The sequence below is a fragment of the Entelurus aequoreus genome, linkage group LG02, assembly GCF_033978785.1.
Source record: "Entelurus aequoreus isolate RoL-2023_Sb linkage group LG02, RoL_Eaeq_v1.1, whole genome shotgun sequence".
Classification (NCBI taxonomy): Eukaryota; Metazoa; Chordata; class Actinopteri; order Syngnathiformes; family Syngnathidae; genus Entelurus; species Entelurus aequoreus.
In genome coordinates this window covers 98,525,018-98,549,978 of record NC_084732.1, presented here as the reverse complement: position 1 = coordinate 98,549,978, position 24,961 = coordinate 98,525,018, and the positions used below count along the sequence as shown (strand labels likewise).

At 37.0% G+C, this 24,961-nt stretch overlaps 1 protein-coding gene and 1 long non-coding RNA gene across 4 annotated transcripts in view; one reads left to right on the top strand and one right to left on the bottom strand.

Annotated features, from left to right (window-relative positions):
* The window catches only part of LOC133641759 (protein diaphanous homolog 3-like), a 307,291-nt gene that overhangs the window by 193,023 nt on the left and 89,307 nt on the right, over window positions 1–24,961 (top strand). For all 3 annotated transcript variants that reach the window (XM_062035759.1, XM_062035742.1, XM_062035751.1), the window contains one exon: window positions 13,151–13,286. In XM_062035759.1, coding sequence (XP_061891743.1) covers window positions 13,151–13,286 — 136 coding nt within the window. The remainder of the gene's footprint in view (window positions 1–13,150; window positions 13,287–24,961) is intronic.
* Window positions 1–24,961, bottom strand: part of LOC133641775 (uncharacterized) — a 34,809-nt gene that overhangs the window by 1,114 nt on the left and 8,734 nt on the right. The window contains exon 2 of the long non-coding RNA XR_009824339.1: window positions 5,022–5,119. This is a non-coding gene — a long non-coding RNA (uncharacterized LOC133641775). The remainder of the gene's footprint in view (window positions 1–5,021; window positions 5,120–24,961) is intronic.

The window sequence follows — 24,961 nt, the reverse complement described above, 5'->3', positions numbered from 1 at the left end:
ACCAATTGGTACCGGGCCGCGCAAGAAAATAATTTTTTATTTATTTTTATTTTTTTTTTTTTTTAGTTAAATCAACATAAAAAACACAATATATACATTATATATCAATATATAATCAATATAGATCAATACAGTCTGCAGGGATACTGTCCGTAAGCACACATGATTGTATTTCTTTATGGAAAAAAAGAAAAAAAAAATTAAATTTCTTGCGCGGCCCGGTGGTTGGGGACCACTGAACTATATGATTTGCCTGAGAAGCTGGACAGGACAAAAAAAAAAAAAAAAAAAAATTCTTGCGCGGCCCGGTACCAATTGGTCCGCGGACCGGTACCGGGCCGCGGACCAATTGGTACCGGGCCGCGCAAGAAAATAATTTTTTATTTATTTTTATTTTTATTTTTTTTTAGTTAAATCAACATAAAAAACACAATATATACATTATATATCAATATAGATCAATACAGTCTGCAGGGATACTGTCCGTAAGCACACATGATTGTATTTCTTTATGGAAAAAAAAAAAAAAATCCCCCCCCCCCACCGGTTCGTGGGACAAATTTTCAAGCGTTGACCGGTCCCCAGCTACAAAAAGGTTGGGGACCCCTGATATAGTTGATGTAGATGCCCATATAGGCTGTTCAGATTTACTTTACAAAAGAGAAGTGTAGGATACTTCTCTTGTTGCCTTATTTGTATTTGACCACTACTGTTTTCTGTTTATTTGTTACTGACTGTGGCAGGACACCTCTGCCTCTGTTTCACTTTATGTTGCTGGTAAATAATATGCTTGTAGTAGTAGGCTAAAGTTAAATTATTTAGTATGCACTAATTAAAGGGGCAGAGCTTTAAGAGACATTTTAGCTTTTATATTTTTATAAGATATATTTTTTGTAAGAACCACAATTAATAAATATATTTCAGTGAATAACTTATTGTTCAAATCTGTATATAAATATGTACATAAAGTGTTGTAATTATATTGTAAAATGGATGGATGGACGTTTAAAACAAAACTGTTATTATTAATTAGTAAGTATACATTTTTTGAGCCTTTTTAGAGAAAATCATGTCATTGTAGTAAATTATGCAAATTACTCGATGATGTCATGGTGACCACGCCCCCACCGCCACAGGTATCTTGGCAGTTTATGGGAAACACTGACATCATAATGGCAGCTACACTTTCCATCGTAAAGATATTAAAAAAAAAATTTGGTAATGTCCGGCGGGCCAGATTGGAAAGCTTAACGGGCCGTGTCAGGTTCAAGCACCGAACTATCTGTTAAACAGGACCAGAAGCAAGGAATCAACCAGAGACAGATTTCAATTTTGCTCATGGGGAGAAACGTATGGTGCTGCACACTCAGTTACAGTCTCCCACCACGCTCCGAGGTACAGCCCCCGCGCTCCCCATTTTATTCAGGAGTTCCCTAGTTAACATCGCTGAAGCTGCTTCTAGGGAGGGGACACATATTATGCAAGCAGCCCCAGTAGACACAATACGTGATTATTCACAATGGAAACGTGCTGAGCCTGGTGATTTCGCCCTGTCTCTGCTTTGTCTGCATTGAGGTACTCGATGTCCGTCCTTGGCTGTTAGACAGCTGGAAGACACAAACACTCCTAACTTGCAGTGGAAGATAACAAGTTATGTGCCTTTAAGCATATAAAAAGGGTGATAACTTATACATAATTATTCTAACAGGCCACATGTGGCCTTGAATTGCCCAGATCTGGTCCACACGGTGTGTCCCCGGTGTCACGTCCGGCGTGGAAGCCAATGAGCAGTTGATCTCAGCGTGTTCACCTCCTGCTCAAATGTGTGTCAGCGTTTACCCTGTGTGGCCAAGGTCCATGCTAATGCTGCTTGGACACCGTCGCCTGAAGTGAACCCAGCCTTGAACCCGCCTTCTGAGAGTGTGGGTGTGTTCTTGTATTTCTACCCTTCTTGAGACATCAACAAGGACAAGTACCTTCCGTTGAGTGAACAAGTTAGGACATAAACCATGGTCCCAATACAGGAAAACCATTGCGTCTAATAGAGAGTCAAATACTGGAGTCCGTGAACATTGCTCCAAAGTCAGGATTTTTTTTTTGTTGATTTAATGTACATACAAAAGTAAACATTGACAAGTGCAAAGGCAGCAATATATGATAAAAACAAGACGGCAGCTAAAGAAGGACTTCCCTATTCATCCCCGAAAAAACCCGCCAGGTGAACAGCTGATTGTACGACTTCCGGTGCTGACGTAATACAAGCCATATGTGACCGTAGGATGAACAAATACACTACGCTACTAAGACTATAGTGGCCATTAACAGTTAGCTTCTACAGCTGGGTTGCCCAAAGTGCGGCATTTAGGGGCCATCTGTGGTCCCTGACTCCTTTGTCATCAGTCTTAAGCACATTACAAACAACAACAAAATAGAGATCTCATTTGCACCCCCTGGTGGTGAAATCTATCAAAATGAGGGTGGTCCCAAAAAGGAGGGATTTTTCAAATTGACTGTGTTAGGTTTTAAATGTGCTCCCCCTCTGGTCAACATATGAAATAACAAGTGTGTGTAGAAATTTGAAGTGCTCCCCCTCTGGTCAACATATGAAATAACAAGTGTGTGTAAAAATTTGAAGTTCTCCCCCTCTGGTCAACATATGAAATAACAAGTGTGTGCAAAAATTTGAAGTTCTCCCCCTCTGGTTAACATATGAAATAACAAGTGTGTGTAAGAAATTTGAAGTGCTCCCCCCTCTGGTCAACATATGAAATAACAAGTGTGTGTAAAAATTTGAAGTGCTCCCCCTTTGGTCAACATATGAAATAACAAGTGTGTGTAAGAAATTTGAAGTGCTCCCCCCTCTGGTCAACATATGAAATAACAAGTGTGTGTAAGAAATTTGAAGTGCTCCCCCCTCTGGTCAACATATGAAATAACAAGTGTGTGTAAGAAATTTGAAGTGCTCCCCCCTCTGGTCAACATATGAAATAACAAGTGTGTGTAAGAAATTTGAAGTGCTCCCCCCTCTGGTCAACATATGAAATAACAAGTGTGTGTAAGAAATTTGAAGTGCTCCCCCCTCTGGTCAACATATGAAATAACAAGTGTGTGTAAAAATTTGAAGTGCTCCCCCTTTGGTCAACATATGAAATAACAAGTGTGTGTAAGAAATTGAAATGCGCCCCCTTGGGCCAAAATTAATAAATAATAAATAAATAAGTATACAGAGACATACTGTAATAACTTGAAGTAAATAATGAAGATTAAAAACAATTACAAACACACACAAAAAAATAAATAACCTAAAAGCAGTCTTTTTCTTACATTGTTGACTTTTTTCTTATAAAATTGGGAACAATTTGCAATATTTTCTCGTAAAATTATTACTTTTTTATGTAAAATTATGACTTTTTAAAGCAAAATGGCGACATTTGTCATATAAGATTCTGACTTTTATCTCAATGTTGCCAATTGTTGTAAAACAGTGACATTTCTTGAGTAAAATTATGACTTGTCATCATTTTGCAGAGTAAAACTTTCCGATCATTATTATTATTAAGACGTTGCCAAAATGTTAAAGCTTTCTTACAAAATTGTGACTTTTGTCATAATAAAATTCTGACTTTTATCACAATGCTGCCAATTTTTGTGTTGCTCTTGTAAAATAGTCACATTCCTTGAGTACAATTATGACTTTTGTCATCATTTTGCCGAGTAAAATTATGATCATTATTAGAGATGTGCGATAATATCGGATAAATACCGATAAATGCTTTAAAATGTTATATCGAAAATTATCAATATTGTTTTTTTTATTATCGGTATCGTTTTTTTTTTGTTTTTTTTGTTTTTTGTTTTATTAAATCAACATAAAAAACACAAGATACACTTACAATTAGTGCACCAACCCAAAAAACCTCCCACCCCCATTCACACTCATTCACACAAAAGGGTTGTTTCTTTCTGTTATTAATATTCTGGTAGGTTCCTACATTATATATCAATACAGTCTGCAAGGGATACAGTCCGTAAGCACACATGATTGCGCGTGCTGCTGGTCCACTAATAGTACTAACTAGGGATGTCCGATAATGGCTTTTTGCCGATATCCGATATTCCGATATTGTCCAACTCTTTAATTACCGATACCGATATCAACCGATACCGATATCAACCGATATATGCAGTCGTGGAATTAACACATTATTATGCCTAATTTGGACAACCAGGTATGGTGAAGATAAGGTACTTTTTAAAAAAATTAGTAAAATAAGATAAATAAATTAAAAACAGTTTCTTGAATAAAAAAGAAAGTACAACAATATAAAAACAGTTACATAGAAACTAGTAATGAATGAAAATGAGTAAAATTAACTGTTAAAGGTTAGTACTATTAGTGGACCAGCAGCACGCACAATCATGTGTGCTTACGGACTGTATCCCTTGCAGACTGTATTGATATATATTGATATATAATGTAGGAACCAGAATATTAATAACAGAAAGAAACAACCCTTTTGTGTGAATGAGTGTAAATGGGGGAGGTTTTTTGGGTTGGTGCACTCATTGTAAGTGTATCTTGTGTTTTTTATGTTGATTTAATTTAAAAAAAAAAAAAAAAAATGATACCGATAATAAAAAAAACCCGATACCGATAATTTCTGATATTACATTTTAACGCATACATCGGTCGATAATATCGGCAGGCCGATATTATCGGACATCTCTAATTGTGACCCAACTCGTTTTTCACAACAAGCTTTTTTGATATTTGCATAGTATGTATATATTATTATTGTTGTAAATACACATCTTTATATATCTAGAAAGGCTGGTCCTAAAGAGGGAGGCATTATTGGGAGGTCTCAAGAAGGTAAGAAATACAAAAATGCGTGTGTGTAGTGTGTGTGTGTGTGTGGAGAAAACGAAGCCTCGCAAAAAAAACAGCAACATGACATATGCACACAGAGGCATACACACACACACACACACACACACACACACACAGCGCGCTCAGTCACCCGTAGGAAGGAGACCCAGGGCGAGGCCGCACATCTGACAGGAATCCAATTGAGCGTGTCTAATGGCCGACATCCAGGAGAAGAGGGGGAAAACAGACCTGGAATGATGAAGGAAAGCTGAGAGCAACAGTCTGGTTTCTCTCTCTCCTCTCAGCCTGCATGACTTCTCACTTTCTACCCGTGCTAAAACTCTCCTTCAACGTCAACAAAAGTAGCTATTCGTCTCATAATGTTTTATTTTGTTTTCCTTTTAAGTAAAAAAAAAAAAAACATTCCCCAATCTAAACTTGTACAAACACATTACTGTTTAATCTAATCTAATCTAATCTAATCTAAACTTGTACCAACACATTACTGTTTAAACTAATCTAATCTAAACTTGTACCAACACATTACTGTTTAAACTAATCTAATCTAAATTTGTACCAACACATTACTGTTTAAAACTAATCTAATCTAAACTTGTACCAACACATTACTGTTTAGACTAATCTAATCTAAACTTGTACCAACACATTACTGTTTAAACTAATCTAATCTAAATTTGTACCAACACATTACTGTTTAAAACTAATCTAATCTAAACTTGTACCAACACATTACTGTTTAAACTAATCTAATCTAAATTTGTACCAACACATTACTGTTTAAACTAATCTAATCTAAACTTGTACCAACACATTACTGTTTAAACTAATCTAATCTAATCTAAACTTGTACCAACACATTACTGTTTAAACTAATCTAATCTAAACTTGTACCAACACATTACTGTTTAAACTAATCTAATCTTAATTTGTACCAACACATTACTGTTTAAACTAATCTAATCTAAACTTGTACCAACACATTACTGTTTAAACTAATCTAATCTTAATTTGTACCAACACATTACTGTTTAAACTAATCTAATCTTAACTTGTACCAACACATTACTGTTTAAACTAATCTAATCTAAACTTGTACCAACACATTACTGTTTAAACTAATCTAATCTTAATTTGTACCAACACATTACTGTTTAAACTAATCTAATCTTAACTTGTACCAACACATTACTGTTTAAACTAATCTAATCTAAATTTGTACCAACACATTACTGTTTAAAACTAATCTAATCTAAACTTGTACCAACACATTACTGTTTAAACTAATCTAATCTAAACTTGTACCAACACATTACTGTTTAAACTAATCTAATCTAAACTTGTACCAACACATTACTGTTTAAAACTAATCTAATCTAAACTTGTACCAACACATTACTGTTCAAACTAATCTAATCTAAACTTGTACCAACACATTACTGTTTAAACTAATCTAATCTAAACGTGTACCAACACATTGCTGTTTAAACTAATCTAATCTAAATTTGTACCAACACATTACTGTTTAAACTAATCTAATCTAAATTTGTACCAACACATTGCTGTTTAAACTAATCTAATTTTAACTTGTACCAACACATTACTGTTTAAACTAATCTAATCTAAACTTGTACCAACACATTACTGTTTAAACTAATCTAATCTAAACTTGTACCAACACATTACTGTTTAAACTAATCTAATCTAAACTTATACCAACACATTACTGTTTAAACTAATCTAATCTAAACTTGTACCAACACATTGCTGTCTAAAGAAGTGAGCTACAATATTCAGATTAAACATTAAGGATGTGCTGTTTTCGCCAGCTAGCTTAAATGCTAACATGTAAACAACAGACATCAAAGTATTTTGTTAATTACGAAACGTCATTCCCCCATCTAAACTTGTACCAACACATTGCTGTCTAAAGAAGTGAGCTACAATATTCAGATTAAACATTAAGGATGTGCTGTTTTTGCTAGCTAGCTTAAATGCTAACATGTAAACAACAGACATTAACGTCTTTCGTTAATTACGAAATGTCATTCCCCAATCTAAACTTGTACCAACACATTGCTGTCTAAAGAAGTGAGCTACAATATTCAGATTAAACATTAAGGGTGTGCTGTTTTCGCCAGCTAGCTTAAATGCTAACATGTAAACAGCAGACATTTCCTTTTAAGTAAAAAAAAAATAAAAAAAGTAGGGGTTGTCAAAATTAACGAGTTACCTCATGTGATTAATCACAAAAAATTCTCACATTTATCGTGAACACGTTTAACGTATATAAGCCACACCCGCTACATTTGAAGAAAAATATATAAAAAACACAGTACCGGACTATAATCTGCAAGTATATACGTTGTGAAATATTCTGTAAATGTAATACCTTAATTGTTTCCAAATGGCAGTCAACGGCCGATCAAACAAAACAGAAGTCACCGCCATGGACCGCTAGCTGCGCAAGCTAACTCTCCAATTTAACTAAACAGACTCAAGAACCCCACGGATACGATTTTCCGTGCTTTTCCGTTGTGTAGCTGCTAGCTCCTGGTGGCCTATAGCTTAGCATGTTTAGCTTTGGTAAATGACCTGACTAAAACGGAAGACGTGTTAAACACTTGCATCTAGGGATGTCCGATAATGGCTTTTTGCCGATATTCCGATATTGTCCAACTCTTAATTACCGATACCGATATCAACCGATACCGATATATACAGTCGTGGAATTAACACATTATTGTGCCTAATTTGGACAACCAGGTATAATGAAGATAACGTCCTTTTTTATAAAAAAAAATAAAAATAAAATAAGATAAATAAATAAATAAAAAAATCTTGAATAAAAAAGAACAACAGTTACATAGAAACTAGTAATGAATGAAAATTAGTAAAATTAACCGTTAAAGGTTAGTACTATTAGTGGAGCAGCAGCACGCACAATCATGTGTGCTTACGGACTGTATCCCTTGCAGACTGTATTGATATATAATGTAGGAACCTACCAGAATATTAATAACAGAAAGAAACAACCCTTTTGTGTGAATGAGTGTAAATGGGAGAGGGAGGTTTTTTGGGTTGGTGCACTAATTGTAAGTGTATCTTGTGTTTTTTATGTTGATTTAATTTAAAAAAAAAAAAAAAAAAAAGATACTGATAATAAAAAAAACGATACCCATAATTTCCGATATTACATTTTAAAGCATTTATCATCTCTACTTGTATCTGATATTTTGGATGCAAGACGAATACATCAACTTATTTATTTTGCTGATATCAAAATTGAATTAGGCCACTGTTTACTACCAATTTCACTTCCTTTTTTTTTTTTTTTTTTTTTTTAAGTGCGATGCACTCTCAAATAGACCCTTGCCGTATCGACCCGCCATTGACTAAACATCACTTTCTCCAGCAGCTGCCAGCCAAAGCGGTTCCCTCCCCTCCCCTCCCCCTCCCCCTCACTATGAATCTGCAAATTAACTCTACCAGGCCCAAAAAAAGGTCACCACCTGGCTCCAACTAAGCAAATAAATAAGCCTCCTGTTGAATAGTTGCTGCATGGGTGATTATGTTACAGCTGGCAACAATTTGTTGTGGCTACTCATTTGTTCAACAACCCCGTCAAAATAACACATCCCGAGGGCCAAAATGATTGGCGTGCACCAAACTAGTAAAGTTGTGTTAAAAGCTGTGCATTGCATTATTAAAACCTAACGAAAAATACATTGATTAATCGAACTCTATTGGTAAATTTCTAATCAAGTAGTCAAACAAAATTGTCTTTCTTAGATGTATGTGAGAAGCTCGAGCATCTAAAAAAGGCTGAGTTGGTTTGGTAGCAAGTATGGAAGGAAAAGGGTGCATATGTCATTTTTTTATACACTGAATACATTCTGGGAGGGGGAGGTTAGGTTCAGTTCGGAGGGGGGGGAGAGCAGGTTTCAGTTAGAAGAATGGAGACCGCGGTGGAAGACACCTCTATGTAATGTAATGTATCATAATAGATCCTAATATATGTTATAAAATGATACGTTTTATAATATTAGAATTTTTTTTTTTTTTCACAGCCCACATTTTTGACCATTCCACCTTCAAAACATTCCTCTTAGTTGGGAATGCTCACATTTTCTCTTCATACAAATTCCCGGTTTCCCGGAAATTCCAGGAAATTCCGAAAGACCCATTCTCAATTCAAACTGTCGCTATGTTGACATATTTCAACCGATTGTAAAAATGTCAACACCAACCCATTCGTATCATCTCGGACAATCGTGCCAGTATCAATATTTTTAAAGATTTCCAGGAAATTCCCCTTTAAATGAGTAGGCATATTCTTAGCTATACAATGCCCTGAATTCTCAAAATCGTGCGCCATTTTTAAACCCGATTCCGACTTTTTTAACCTTCCACCCACACTACTCTTCCGATATATTGAACGCAAAACATGTTTTCTGTTTCTCAAAATTCCCGGTTTTCCCAGAAATTTCCAGTAATTTTCTCCCCATTGGGAAATATACAATCGACTCCATATCCCACATTTCTCAACCGATTTGAACCGTTCCACCATCCACACACTCCACTCACCCTGGACATTCAAGCCGGCAAAAATTCCCTGATTACCCGGAATTACCAGGAATTTCTCTCCATTGGGAAAAAAAACAAAAACTCCCCATGTCCCACATTTCTCTACCGATTTGAACCGTTCCAACATCCACCCACTCAACTTACCTTAACAAAATCAAACTACCATTTTCAAGTATAAAACAAAAATTCCAGAATTCCCGGTTTTCTAAAGCCCTATTTTCACCTCTTCCTGGAAAGTTTTCACAGCCCACATTTTTCGAACATTTTTGACCATTCCACCTTCAACGCATTCCTCTTATTTGGGATAACAAATGCTCATTTTTTTTCATACAAATTTACCGTTTCCTGAAAATTCCAGGAATTCCAAAATACCCATTCTCAATTTAAACTGTCACTATGTCAACCGATTCTAAAAATGTCAACACCAACCCATTCATATCGTCTAGGACAATTGTGCCAGCATCAATATTTTTAACAATTCCCAATTTTCCAGGAAATTCCTCTTAAATTGAATTGGTATACTCTTAGTTATACAATGCACTAAATTCTCAAAATTGTGCGCCATTTCTAAACCCAATTCTGACTTTTTTAACCTTCCATCCACACTACTCATCAATATATTCAAAATGCCCGGTTTTCCCGGAATTTCCGGTAATTTTCTCCCCATTGACAATGAATGGGAAATATACAATCGACTCCATATCCCACATTTCTCATCCGATTTGAGCTGTTCCAAGATCCACACACTCCACTCACCCTGGACATTCTAGCCAGCAAAATTCCCCTGATTACCCGGAATTACCAGGGATTTTCTCTCCATTGGGGGAAAAAAACAGAAAACCTCTGAATATCCCACATTTCTCATCCGATTTGAACCGTTCTACCGTCCACACACTCCACACCCTGAACTTTCAAGCCAGCAACATTACCCTGATTACCCGGAATTACCAGGATTTTCTCTCCATTGTTGGAGAAAAAACAAAAAACTCTGCACATCCCACATTTCTCATCCGATTTGAACCGTTCTACCGTCCACACACTTCACTCACCCTGGACATTCAAGCTATCAAAAGTCCCATGATTACCCGGAATTACCAGGATTTTATCTCCATTGTTGGAGAAAAAACAAAAAACTCTGCACATCCCACATTTCTCATCCGATTTGAACCGTTCTACCGTCCGCACACTCCATTCACCCTGGAAATTCAAGCCAGCAACATTCCCCTGATTAACCTGAATTACCAGGTTTTTCTCTCCATTGCGGGGAAAAAAACAAAAAAATCTGCATATCCCACATTTCTCATCCGATTTGAACCGTTCTACCGTCCGCACACTCCATTCACCCTGGAAATTCAAGCCAGCAACATTCCCCTGATTAACCTGAATTACCAGGTTTTTCTCTCCATTGCGGGGAAAAAAACAAAAAAATCTGCATATCCCACATTTCTCATCCGATTTGAACCGTTCTACCGTCCGCACACTCCACTCACCCTGGAAATTCAAGCCAGCAACATTCCCCTGATTACCCGGAATTACCAGGTTTTTCTCTCCATTGGGGGAAAAAAAACAAAAAACTCTGCATATCCCACATTTCTCATCCGATTTGAACCGTTCTACCGTCCGCACACTCCACTCACCCTGGAAATTCAAGCCAGCAACATTCCCCTGATTACCCGGAATTACCAGGATTTTCTCTCCATTGTTGGAGAAAAAACTAAAATTCTGCATATACCACATTTCTCATCCGATTTGAACTGTTCCAAAATCCACACACTCCACTCACCCTGGACATTCAAGCCTGCATGTTTCCCGGTTCAGAATATTCCCGGATTTATCAGGAATTTTCCTCCATTGGGTAAAAAAAACCTCCCCATATCCCACATTTCTCATCCGATTCGAACCGTTCCAAGATCCACCCACTCCACTCACCCTGGACATTCAAGCCAGCAAAATTCCCTTGATTACCCAGAATTACCAGGATTTTCTCTCCATTGTTGGAGAAAAAACGAAAAACTCCGCATATCCCACATTTCTTATCCGATTTGAACCGTTCTACCGTCCACACACTCCACTCACCCTGGACATTCAAGCCAGCAAAATTCCCCTGATTACCCAGAATTACCAGGATTTTCTCTCCATTGTTGGAGAAAAAACAAAAAACTCTGCATATCCCACATTTCTCATCCGATTTGAACCGTTCTACCGTCCACACACTTCACTCACCCTGGACATTCAAGCTATCAAAAGTCCCATGATTACCCGGAATTACCAGGATTTTATCTCCATTGTTGGAGAAAAAACAAAAAACTCTGCATATCGCACATTTCTCATCCGATTTGAACCGTTCTACCGTCCGCACACTCCACTCACCCTGGAAATTCAAGCCAGCAACATTCCCCTGATTACCCGGAATTACCAGGTTTTTCTCTCCATTGGGGGAAAAAAAACAAAAAACTCTGCATATCCCACATTTCTCATCCGATTTGAGCCGTTCTACCATCCACACACTCCACTCACCCTGGACATTCAAGCCAGCAAAATCCCCCTGATTACCCGGAATTACCAGGATTTTCTCTCCATTCTTGGAGAAAAAACTCTTCATATCCCACATTTCTCATCCGATTTGAACCGTTCTACCGTCCGCACACTCCACTCATCCTGGACATTCAAGCCAGCAAAATTCCCCTGATTACCTGGAATTACCAGGATTCTCTCTCCATTGGGGGAAAAACACCAAAAACTCCGCATATCCCACATTTCTCATCCGATTTGAACCGTTCTACCGTTTGCACACTCCACTCACCCTGGAAATTCAAGCCAGCAACATTCCCCTGATTACCCGGAATTACCAGGTTTTTCTCTCCATTGTTGGAGAAAAAACAAAAAACTCTGCATATCCCACATTTCTCATCCGATTTGAACCGTTCTACCGTCCACACACTCCACTCACCCTGGAAATTCAAGCCAGCAACATTCTCCTGATTACCCGGAATTACCAGGTTTTTCTCTCCATTGGGGGGGAAAAAACAAAAAACTCAGCATATCCCACATTTCTCATCCGATTTGAACCGTTCTACCGTCCGCACACTCCACTCACCCTGGACATTCAAGCCAGCAAAATTCCCCTGATTACCCGGAATTACCAGGATTCTCTCTCCATTGGGGGAAAAACACAAAAAACTCCGCATATCCCACATTTCTCATCCGATTTGAACCGTTCTACCGTTTGCACACTCCACTCACCCTGGAAATTCAAGCCAGCAACATTCCCCTGATTACCCGGAATTACCAGGTTTTTCTCTCCATTGTTGGAGAAAAAACAAAAAACTCTGCATATCCCACATTTCTCATCCGATTTGAACCGTTCTCCCGTCCACACACTCCACTCACCCTGGACATTCAAGTATTTGCTGGAATAGCAAATTCTAGTTACTGTTGTTTTGAGAACCAGCATCCTCTGCACTAGACATTTGTTTTTGGTGTATTAATTTTGCCAGGGTTTCACATTTTGAAAAGAGCCTTCCATAGTTTGGTTGCACCTGTTTGGAAAGTGCAATGACATGTTTTGAGGTAGCTGTCATTTGATGTAATTAATTGTAGGGAAGATGGAGGCAGTACATATTGTACAATAAAGTAGCCCGCTGTGTGATTACTTGAGTATTTGTCATTCTCCAGCAAGCGCTGAAAGACAACATGAAGCGACGAGAGGCCGAGGAGAAGCAGAGACGAGCTCAGGCAGCCAAAGAAAAAGCCGAGCGCGAGAAGCAAGAAAGACAGCAGAAGAAGAGAGGACTGCTGGAACTTAATGCAGGTAAACATTGATCAGTCTTTACCTGTCATCTCTTAATTCCTCACATGATAAATCAACTACAATCAAAGTACAAAGCACATTTTCAGGTCTTGGACATCCTTTTTGAAGCCTCACTCCGAGGTTTTATTTTTGGATGTACAAATCCCGAAACCAGTGAAGTTGTCACGTTGTGTAAATGCTAAATAAAAACAAAATACAATGATTTGCTAATCCTTTTCAACTCATATTCAATTGAATAGACTGCAAAGACAAGATATTTAACGTTCCAGCTGGAAAACCTTGTAATTTTTTGCAAAAATTTGCTCAATTGGAATTTGACGCCTGCGACATGTTTCAAAAAAGCTGGCACGAGCGGCAAAAAAGACTGAGAAAGTTGAGGAATGCTCATCAAACACTTGTTTGGAACATCCCACAGGTGAAGAGGCTAATTGGGAACAGGTGGGTGCCATGATTGGGTATAAAAGACGCTTCCATGAAATGCTCAGTCATTCACAAACAAGGACGGGGCGAGGGTCACCACTTTGTCAACAAATGTGTGAGCAAATTGTCGAACAGTTTAAGAACAACATTTCTTAACGAGCTATTGCAAGGAATTTAGGGATTTCACCATCTACGCTCTGTAATATCAGAGAATCTGGAGAAATCACTGCACGTAAGCCATGATATTACGGACCTTCGATCCCTCAGGCGGTACTCCATCAAAAAGCGACATCAGTGTGTAAAGCAGGGGTCACCAACGCGGTGCCCGCGGGCACCAGGTAGCCCGTAAGGACCAGATGAGTCTCCTGCTGGCCTGTTCTAAAAATAGCTCAAATAGCAGCACTTACCAGTGAGCTGCCTCTATTTTTTAAATTGTATTTATTTACTAGCAAGCTGGTCTCGCATTTTTAATTCTAAGAGAGACAAAACTCAAATAGAATGTGAAAATCCAAGAAAATATTTTAAAGACTTGGTCTTCACTTGTTTAAATAAATTCATTATTTTTTTTACTTTGCTTCTTATAACTTTCAGAAAGACAATTTTAGAGAAAAAATACAACCTTAAAAAGGATTTTAGGATTTTTAAACACATATACCTTTTTACCTTTTAAATTCCTTCCTCTTCTTTCCTGACAATTTAAATCAATGTTCAAGTATTTTTTTTTTTTTTATTGTAAAGAATAATAAATACATTTTAATTTAATTCTTCATTTTAGCTTCTGTTTTTTCGACGAAGAATATTTGTGAAATATTTCTTCAAACTTATTATGATTAAAATTCAAAAAAATTATTCTGGCAAATCTAGAAAATCTGTAGAATCAAATTTAAATCTTATTTCAAAGTATTTTGAATTTCCTTTAAAATTTTGTTCTGGAAAATCTAGAAGAAATAATGATTTGTCTTTGTTAGAAATATAACTTGGTCCAATTTGTTATATATTCTAACAAAGTGTAGATTGGATTTTAACCTATTTAAAACATGTCATCAAAATTCTAAATTAATCTTAATCAGGAAAAATTACTAATGATGTTCCAAAATTATTTTTTTAATGTTTTCAAAAAGATTCAAATTAGCTAGTTTTTGTCTTCTTTTTTTCGGTTTAATTTTGAATTTTAAAGAGTCGAAATTGAAGATAAACTATGTTTCAAATTTGAATTGTCATTTTTTTCGTGTTTTCTCCTCTTTTAAACCGTTCAATTAAGTGTAAATATCTTTAATTATAAATAATAACATAGAGTTAAAGGTAAATTGAGCAAATTGGCTATTTCTGGCAATTTATTTAAGTGTGTATCAAACTGGTAGCCCTTCGCATTAATCACTACCCAAAAAGTAGCTCATGGTTTCAAAAAGGTTGGTGACCCCTGGTGTAAAGGATATCACCACATGGGCTCAGGAACACTTCAGAAACCCACTGTCAGTAACTACAGTTGGTCGCTACATCTGTAAGTGCAAGTTAAAACTCTACTATGCAAAGCCAAAGCCATTTATCAACAACACCCAGAAACGCCGCCGGCTTCGCTGGGCCCGAGCTCATCTACGATAGACTGATGCAAAGTGGAAAAGTGTTCTGTGGTCTGACGAGTCCACAGTCGACATTTAAAATTGTTTTTGGAAGCTGGGGACGTTGTGTCCTTTGGAATGAAGGATTGTTCTAGGCGCAAAGTGTAAAAGCCAGCATGTGTGATGGTATGGGGGTGTATTAGTGCCCAAGACATGGGTAACTTACACATCTGTGAAGGCACCATTAATGCTGAAAGGTACATACAGCTTTTGGAGCAACATATGTTGCCATCCAAGCAACGTTACCATGGACGCCCCTGCTTATTTCAGCAAGACAACGCCAAGCCACGTGTTACAACAGCGTGGCTTCGTAGTAAAAGAGTGCGGGTACTAGACTGGCCTGCCTGTAGTCCAGACCTGTCTCCCATTGAAAATGTGTGGCGCATTATGAAGCCTAAAATAGCAGAAGGGAGACCCCCGGACTGTTGAACAACTTAAGCTGTACATCAAGCAAGAATGGGAAAGAATTCCACCTGAGAAGCTTCAAAAATGTGTCTCCTCAGTTCCCAAACCTTTACTGAGTGTTGTTAAAAGGAAAGGCCATGTAACACAGTGGTGAAAACGCCTTTTTTGCAATGTGTTGCTGCCATTAAATTCTAAGTTAATGATTATATGCAAAATAAAATTAAGTTTCTCAGTGTGAACATGAAATATCTTGTCTTTTCAGTCTGTTCAATTGAATAGAAGTTGAAAAGGATTTGCAAATCATTGTATTCTGTTTTTATTTACCATTTACACAACGTGACAACTTCACTGCTTTTGGGTTTTGTACATTCCACTTATCAATCTGCAGACATGATGTCATATATTACACGGGGGCTTCACTTGAAATGGAGTAACGTCCATTTATGATGATGTTCTCACAGGGAAGGTCCAATCTCACATTGCCTTAAATGACGTCACCAGGGCTGATATTCCATAAGCCAGGGGTGTCCAAAGTGCGGCCCGGGGGCCATTTGCGGCCCGCAGCTAATTGTTTACCGGCCCGCCACACATTCGGCAAAAATTGCAAAATTGATAATATTGCGAAAATTTAAAAAAAACATTTTTAAAAAAGTGGAATGAGGTGAAATCTAACAAGATAAAGTTGCAATGTTGACACAAAGCTGCCATGCAGGCTGTTTTTTTTTTCTTTTGTCTTTTTTTCTTTTTCTTTTTTTTGCCTTTAGACTAAAAATCTAAGTTATAATGAATTATTACTTAAAAAATATCACTTTAAAAATTTTTATGTGGAAAAAATATTGCATATATTGTGTGGTTGCCATAACAAAAACATCAACGTTTTATTTGACAAAAGAGCATAATACAAACAAAATAATAGTTCAAACGTAAAATCGACAGATATATCCGAAGTTTATCTCCTAATTTAAGTGTTAAAAGTTAAAAAAAACTAATAAAAATGTATCACTTTATGAGTGGGGGACCTTTTGGATCCCAAATATATTTAGTAGGATTTTATTTAACTTTTCACTGTGATTACTCAAAAATATTAAAGAATTAAAATCAATGGTGTCCTGCATTATTGATCTTTTAGGGCTCTAATTACTAAATACTGCATATTTTAGTTTTACTATAAAAAAAAAAGTTGTCTTTGACAGAAAAGGCATAAAACTAGGGATGTCCGATAATGGATTTTTGCCGATATCCGATATTCTGATATTGTCCAACTCTTTAATTACCGATACCGATATCAAGCGATATATGCAGTCGTGGAATTAACACATTATTATGCCTAATTTGGACAACCAGGTATGGTGAAGATAAGGTACTTTTTTTAAAAAATAGTACAATAAGATAAATAAATTAAAAACATTTTCTTGAATAAAAAAGAAAGTACAACAATATAAAAACAGTTACATAGAAACTAGTAATGAATGAAAATGAGTAAAATTAACTGTTAAAGGTTAGTACTATTAGTGGATCAGCAGCACGCACAATTATGTGTGCTTACGGACTGTATCCCTTGCAGACTGTATTGATATATATTGATATATAATGTAGGAACCAGAATATTAATAACAGAAAGAAACAACCCTTTTGTGTGAATGAGTGTAAATGGGGGAGGGAGGTTTTTTGGGTTGGTGCACTAATTGTAAGTGTATCTTGTGTTTTTTATGTGGATTTAATAAAAATAAATAAATAAATAAAAACCGATACCAATAATAAAAAAAACGATACCGATAATTTCCGATATTACATTTTAACGCATATATCGGCCGATAATATCGGCAGGCTGATATTATCGGACATCTCTACATAAAACCTTTTTTTTAATTTTTTTTACTTCATATCAACCTGAAGTTGATATAGAGATTTACTGTAAGCGTTAAATAAAAAATAATAATAATTTCACTTATTTTTTACATTTTAATGACTGAGACCCTTTATGGTCCCCGGGAGCCCTAAATGTTAAAAAAAAAAAAAAAAAAAAATCCATTTATTTTGTTAAGGTTTGAAAATGAAAAATATCAAAATGGCCCACGCGTGCTTAAATTTTTCCTCAGTGGAAAAAGTTTGGACACCCCTGCCATAAGTCAATTAACCAACGATAAGTGAAAATGTAGTCAGCGAGTTATCCAGTGTTGATAAATCGCCATGTGCACGCTTCAAGAGCATTCACGCCTTTCATGTTTTTCAAAGCTGCATGCGTCTGTGCCTCGGTGGAATGAAAAGAAGGTGAATCATCTTGTCCTTCATCAAGTGTCTTTGACTCTTTGTGAGGCGAGGAGGGCCACGGCTCTTACGGTCTTGTTGAAGTTTGTTTTTAATGTGCGTGTCGGGCGAGTGAGGTCACTCTGGCAGCCAACTCTGCGGCCGCGGGCGTTTGTACTACAAATAAACGTCAAGTAATAACCGCTTCAAAACGTCCGACGGTTAGTATTACGGCAGGGGTCCCCAACCTTTTTTCCACCAGGGACCGGTTTAATGTATGCATTACTTTCCCGGACCGGCTTACTACGTGTGGCGGATAAAAACAGCAAAAAAAATTTGCCTTTGGCCACAATCTGAAAGTTAAGTCGGAGAAAATGCGGTAGTTTATGAATGAACTAGATGAGGCAATTCCTGAAGGAATTGCATGTGAATGCTCCAATGCTGACAGAATGAAGTATGAATGTGAGAATAGTTTGAATGTTGGAATGTTTTCAATGTTGAAGCATTTGAATTTCCAGGAAAACCGGAATTTGGTTTGGAACTTGGGAAAGACTTAGTGTGAATGTCCAGGATGAGTGGAATATGGTTTGAATATGTTGAAAAACGTTGGAAATGTGGAAGTGTGAAAAATGGATTTCATTTGGAACAGGGAAAATGTCCCTAAAAACTGAGAATTCTTGGAAATTCGGGATATTATTTTTTTTACAGTTTTTGAAAGGGAGCACACAATTCTTGAACAGGCTGAATATTTTGAAGTTGGAACGGTTTGAGTGGGAGTTGTGGAACTTTGGAAAAATGTCCCTTTCTTTTCAATGGGAATTTCATGGAAATTTGGGGATTAAGGGAAAAGAGGGAATTTTTGGGAAAATGCAAAACAATTTGTGAATGTTCTGAATGAGTTGAAACGGTTGGTGATTTTTCAAATCAGTCGAGAAATGTTGAAGTAGTAACATTTGTAATTGAGAAATGGTATTAAGGAACTCCTGGAATTATGGGAATTACTGGAATTTATTTTTTTTTAACTTGAAAAAAAAAGATATTTTCAATGTCCAGGATGAGTGGAATATGTTGAATGGTTTGAATAAGTTGAAAAATGTTGGAATTGTGGAAGTGTGAAAAATGGATTTCATTTGGAATGGGGAAAATGTCCCTAAAAACTGAGAATTCTTGGAAATTCGGGATATTATTTTTTTTACAGTTTTTGAAAGGGAGCACACAATTCTTGAACAGGCTGAATATTTTGAAGTTGGAACGGTTTGAGTGGGAGTTGTGGAACTTTGGAAAAATGTCCCATTCTTGTCTATGGGAATTTCATGGAAATTTGGGGATTTCGGGAAAAAAGGAAGTTATTGAAAGATGCAAAAAAAATGTGAATGTTCTGAATGAGTTGAAATGGTTGGTCGAGAAATGTTAAAGTAGTAACATTTTTAATTGAGAATTGGTATTAAGGAACTCCTGGAATTTTGGGAAAACCAGGATTTTTTTCCAGTTCGAAAAACAACTTTGTTTTTTGTCCTGATTAAGAGGAAAGTTTTGATGGTGGAACGGTTGAATTGGGTTGAAAAATGTGGAAGGAGTAGTCGCCATAAAAAAGGGTTGGAAAAAACTGGAATTCTGAGAATTACTGGAATTTTTTTTTTACTTGAAAAAATGATAGTTTCAATGTCCAGGATAAGTAAAAAATTGTGAATGGTTTGAATCGGTTGAAAAATGTGGAAATGGTGGAAGTGTGAAAAATGGCCAATTCATTTGGAATGGGGAAAATGTCTTTAAAAACTGAGAATTCTTGGAAATCCGGGATATTTTTTTTTTTACAGTTTTTGAAAGGGAGCACACAATTCTTGAACAGGCTGAATATTTTGAAGTTGGAACGGTTTGAGTGGGAGTTCTTGAAACTTTGGAAACATTTCCCATTCTTTTCAATGGGAATTTCATGGAAATTTGGGGATTAAGGGAAAAGAGGGAATTTTTGGGAAAATGTGAATGTTCTGAATGAGTTGAAATGGTTGGTCGAGAAATGTTAAAGTAGTAACATTTTTAATTGAGAATTGGTATTAAGGAATTCCTGGAATTTCGGGAAAACCGGGATTTTTTTCTAGTTCGAAAAACAACTTTGTTTTTTGTCCTGGTTAAGAGGAAAGTTTTGACGGTGGAACGGTTGAATTGGGTTGAAAAATGTGGAAGGAGTAGTCGCCAGAAAAAAGGGTCAAAAAAGGGGGATTTCATGGAAATTTGGGGATTTCGGGAAAAGAGGGAATTTTTGGGAAAATGCAAAACAATTTGTGAATGTTCTGAATGAGTTGAAATGGTTGGTGTTGGAATTTTTAAAATTGGTCGAGAAACGTTGACTTGGTAACAATTTTAATTGAGAAATTATATTACGGAATTTCAGGAAAACCGGGAATTTTTCCCAGTTAATACTTTTAAGATGCTGCCGAGTGTTCGAATCCAAGAGTTTTAGGTGTAATTTGGGGATTTCGGGAAAAGAGGGAATTTTTGGGAAAATGCAAATAAAATGTGAATGTTCTGAATCAGTTGAAACGGTTGGTGATTTTTCATATCGGTCGAGAAATGTTAAAGTAGTAACATTTTTAATTGTGAAATGGTATTAAGGAACTCCTGGAATTTCGGGAAAACCGGGATTTTTTTCCAGTTTGAAAAACAACTTCGTTTTTTGTCCTGATTAAGAGGAAAATTGTGATGGTGGAACGGTTGAATTGGGTTGAAAAATGTGGAAAAAAGGGTAAAAAAAACTGGAATTCTGGGAATTACTGGAACTTTTTATTTTTTTTACTTGAAAAAAATGATAGTTTCAATGTCCAGGATGAGTGGAATATGTTGAATGGTTTGAATGAGTTGAAACATTTTGGAATTGTGTAAGTGTGAAAAATGGATAATTCATTTAGAATGGGGAAAATGTCCCTAAAAACTGAGAATTCTTGGAAATTCGGGATATTTTTTTTTATTACAGTTTTAAAAAGGGAGCACACAATTCTTGAACAGGCTGAATATTTTGAAGTTGGAACGGTTTGAGTGGGAGTTGTGGAACTTTGGGAAAAATGTCCCATTCTTTTCAATGGGAATTTCATGGAAATTTGGGGATTTCGGGAAAATAGGGAATTTTTGGAAAAATGCGGAAAAAAATGTGAATGTTCTGAATGAGTTGAAATGGTTGGTCGAGAAATGTTAAAGTAGTAACATTTTTAATTGAGAAATGGTATTAAGGAACTCCTGGAATTTCGGGAAAACCGGGATTTTTTTCCAGTTCGAAAAAACAACTTTGTTTTTTGTCCTGATTAATAGGAAAGTTTTGACGGTGGAACGGTTGAATTGGGTTGAAAAATGTGGAAGGAGTAGTCGCCAGAAAAAAGGGTCAAAAAGGGGGATTTCATGGAAATTTGGGGATTTCGGGAAAAGAGGGAATTTTTGGGAAAATGCAAAACAATTTGTGAATGTTCTGAATGAGTTGAAATGGTTGGTGTTGGAATTTTTCAAATTGGTCGAGAAACGTTGACTTGGTAACAATTTAAGTGAGAAATGGTATTACGGAATTTCAGGAAAACCGGGAATTTTTCCAGTTAAAAAAAAACAACTGTTTTTTGTCCTAATTAAGAGGACTGTTTTGACGGTGGAATGGTTGAATTGGGTTGAAAAATGTGGAAAAAAGGGTAAAAAAAATTCTGGGAATTACTGGAATTTTTTATTTATTTATTTGAAAAAAATGATAGTTTCAATGTCCAGGATGAGTGGAATATGTTGAATGGTTTGAATAAGTTGAAAAATGTTGGAATTGTGGAAGTGTAAAAAATGGGTAAGTCATTTGGAATGGGGAAAATGTCCCTAAAAACTGAGAATTCTTGGAAATCCGAGATTATTTTTTTTTAACAGTTTTTGAATGGGACAAGCGGTAGAAAATGGATGGATGGAAGATGCAATTAAACACTCACACAGGCAAGGTTTAAAACACCTTCTGTACATTTCCCTTCTTAGTGCTCCACCCAACACGGTTCTTTTAGATTAGTTGGCTTTTGTTCACGCATTGAAACGTAGCCCAGGATGCCAAACACAAATGATATCCACGTGTGCACACATTGTCAGAATGAAATTAATATTTAACAGCTACTTGGCATTCTTTCCACCAAAGTCCGGACCGAATTCGCCCACTCACTCTTTCCCTTTCCCTTTCCCTTTCTCCGTCCGGGAGCATGTTTATTAACGGAAGAGCTTTCTCTTTGTCGGGGTAGCATAGCGCAGATTTGGTATGTCATCATTTGATTATCCATCCATTCCCTGAAAGCCCCAGAAAGGCTGCATGTCTCCATCACACTGAAGGACACATCTTCCTGCTACACTGACCATCACTTTATGTGTCCTCAAATCTGTCTCAGCTAGTTTGGTGCTGGACTTGCACTCTGTAACTGGGAGAGAGAAAAAGGTGAAGTGAATATTATCACTTATCCCCAAAGTTTATTAATGTCATTCTATTCAGATCATTTCAAATAATTGTACATATATTATTTGACTTTGCTGCCATCTGATACAGTTGAGCATTATAGCAAACTAAGAGTGTATAGATCTGTTAATGATATCAGATATCGCGATGATATCCGCAAAAAAACAAGTGTCGATGATATCGGCTTGCATGTCAAATGTCCGATATAATCCCCGATACAAGTAGCGTGTTTACTTATGCAAAGTTCACATCGAATAGTCCTCAAATATGCACAACATTGCTTCTATTTCAGTCAAGTCAGTTACAAAAGGTAAACGTGCTAGGCCATAGGCGACTGGGAGCTAGCAGCTACACAACAGCTAAGCACACAAGATAGACGTACCTAACAAGTGTCTTTATTACAAGGTGTGGCGCAAATACGATGAGTGTTGCGCACATCATTTTAGAGTTGTGCCGATATGATGAGTGTCGTACGAATACGATGAGCGTCGAAGAAACATACGTGTGTCGCGCAAATACGATGAGTGACAAAGAAAAATTAGATGCGCGCCGCACAAAAAACGAACGTCGCGCACAAATGTGAAGTGTCAAAAAAAAATGTGATGTGTGTCTCACAAAAACGAAGGTCGTGCAAATAGGATGAGCGTCAATCAAATACGACGAACATCGCACAAATACCGAGCGTTCCAAAGAAAATGTTCAATGCGCGTCGCGCAAATACGATGGGAGTCGCAGAAATACGACGTGTCAAAGAAAAATACGACGAGTGTCGAAGAAAAATACGACGAGTGTCAAAGAAAGATATGACGAGTGTGGAAGAAAAATACGACGAGTGTGGAAGAAAATACGACGAGTGTCGAAGATAAATACCACGAGTGTCGAAGAAAAATACCACAAGTGTCGAAGAAAATACGACGAGTGTCGAAGATAAATACCACGAGTGTCGAAGAAAAATACCACGAGTGTCGAAGAAAATACGACGAGTGTCAAAGAAAGATATGACGAGTGTGGAAGAAAAATACGACGAGTGTGGAAGAAAATATGACGAGTGTCGAAGAAAAATACCACGAGTGTCGAAGAAAATACGACGAGTGTCGAAGATAAATACCACGAGTGTCGAAGAAAAATACCACGAGTGTCGAAGAAAATACGACGAGTGTCAAAGAAAAATACGACGAGTGTCGAAGAAAAATACGACGAGTGTCGAAGAAAAATACCACGGGTGTCGAAGAAAAATACGATGAGTTTCGAAGAAAGATATGACGAGTGTCGAAGAAAATACGACGAGTGTGGAAGAAAAATACTACGAGTGTCGAAGAAAGATATGACGAGTGTGGAAGAAAATACGACGAGTGTCGAAGAAAAATACGATGAGTGTGGAAGAAAAATACCACGAGTGTCGAAGAAAAATACGATGAGTTTCGAAGAAAGATATGACGAGTGTCGAAGAAAATACGACGAGTGTGGAAGAAAAATACTACGAGTGTCGAAGAAAGATATGAGTGTCGAAGAAAATACGATGAGTGTGGAAGAAAAATACCACGAGTGTCGGAGATAAATACAACATGTGTCGAAGAAAAATACGACGAGTGTCGAAGAAAAATACGACGTGTGTCGAAGAAAAATACCACGAGTGTCAAAGAAAGATATGACGAGTGTCGAAGAAAATACGACGAGTGTGGAAGAAAAATACGATGAGTGTGGAAGAAAAATACGACGAGTGTCGAAGAAAAATACGACGAGTGTCGAAGAAAGACATGACGAGTGTCGAAGAAAATACGACGAGTGTGGAAGAAAAATACCACGAGTGTCGGAGATAAATACAACATGTGTCGAAGAAAAATACGACGAGTGTCGAAGAAAAATACCACGAGTGTCGAAGAAAGATATGACGAGTGTCGAAGAAAATACGACGATTGTCGAAGAAAAATACGATGAGTGTGGAAGAAAAATACCACGAGTGTCGGAGATAAATACAACATGTGTCGAAGAAAAATACGACGAGTGTCGAAGAAAAATACCACGAGTGTCGAAGAAAGATATGACGAGTGTCGAAGAAAATACGACGATTGTCGAAGAAAAATACCACGAGTGTCGAAGATAAATACAACATGTGTCGAAGATAAATACGAGTGTCGAAGAAAAATACCACGAGTGTGGAAGAAAAATACGACGAGTGTCGAAGAAAATACGACGAGTGTCGAAGAAAATACGACGAGTGTGGAAGAAAAATACCACGAGTGTCGAAGAAAAATACGACGAGTGTCGAAGAAAAATACGACGAGTGTCGAAGAAAGATATGACGAGTGTCGAAGAAAAATACAACGAGTGTCGAAGATAAATACAACATGTGTCGAAGAAAAATACCACGAGTGTCGAAGAAAAATACCACGAGTGTCGAAGAAAAATACGACGAGTGTCGAAGAAAAATACGACGAGTGTCGAAGAAAAATACGACGAGTGTCGAAGAAAAATACGATGAGTGCGGAAGAAAAATATGACGAGTGTGGAAAGAAAATATGACGATTGTG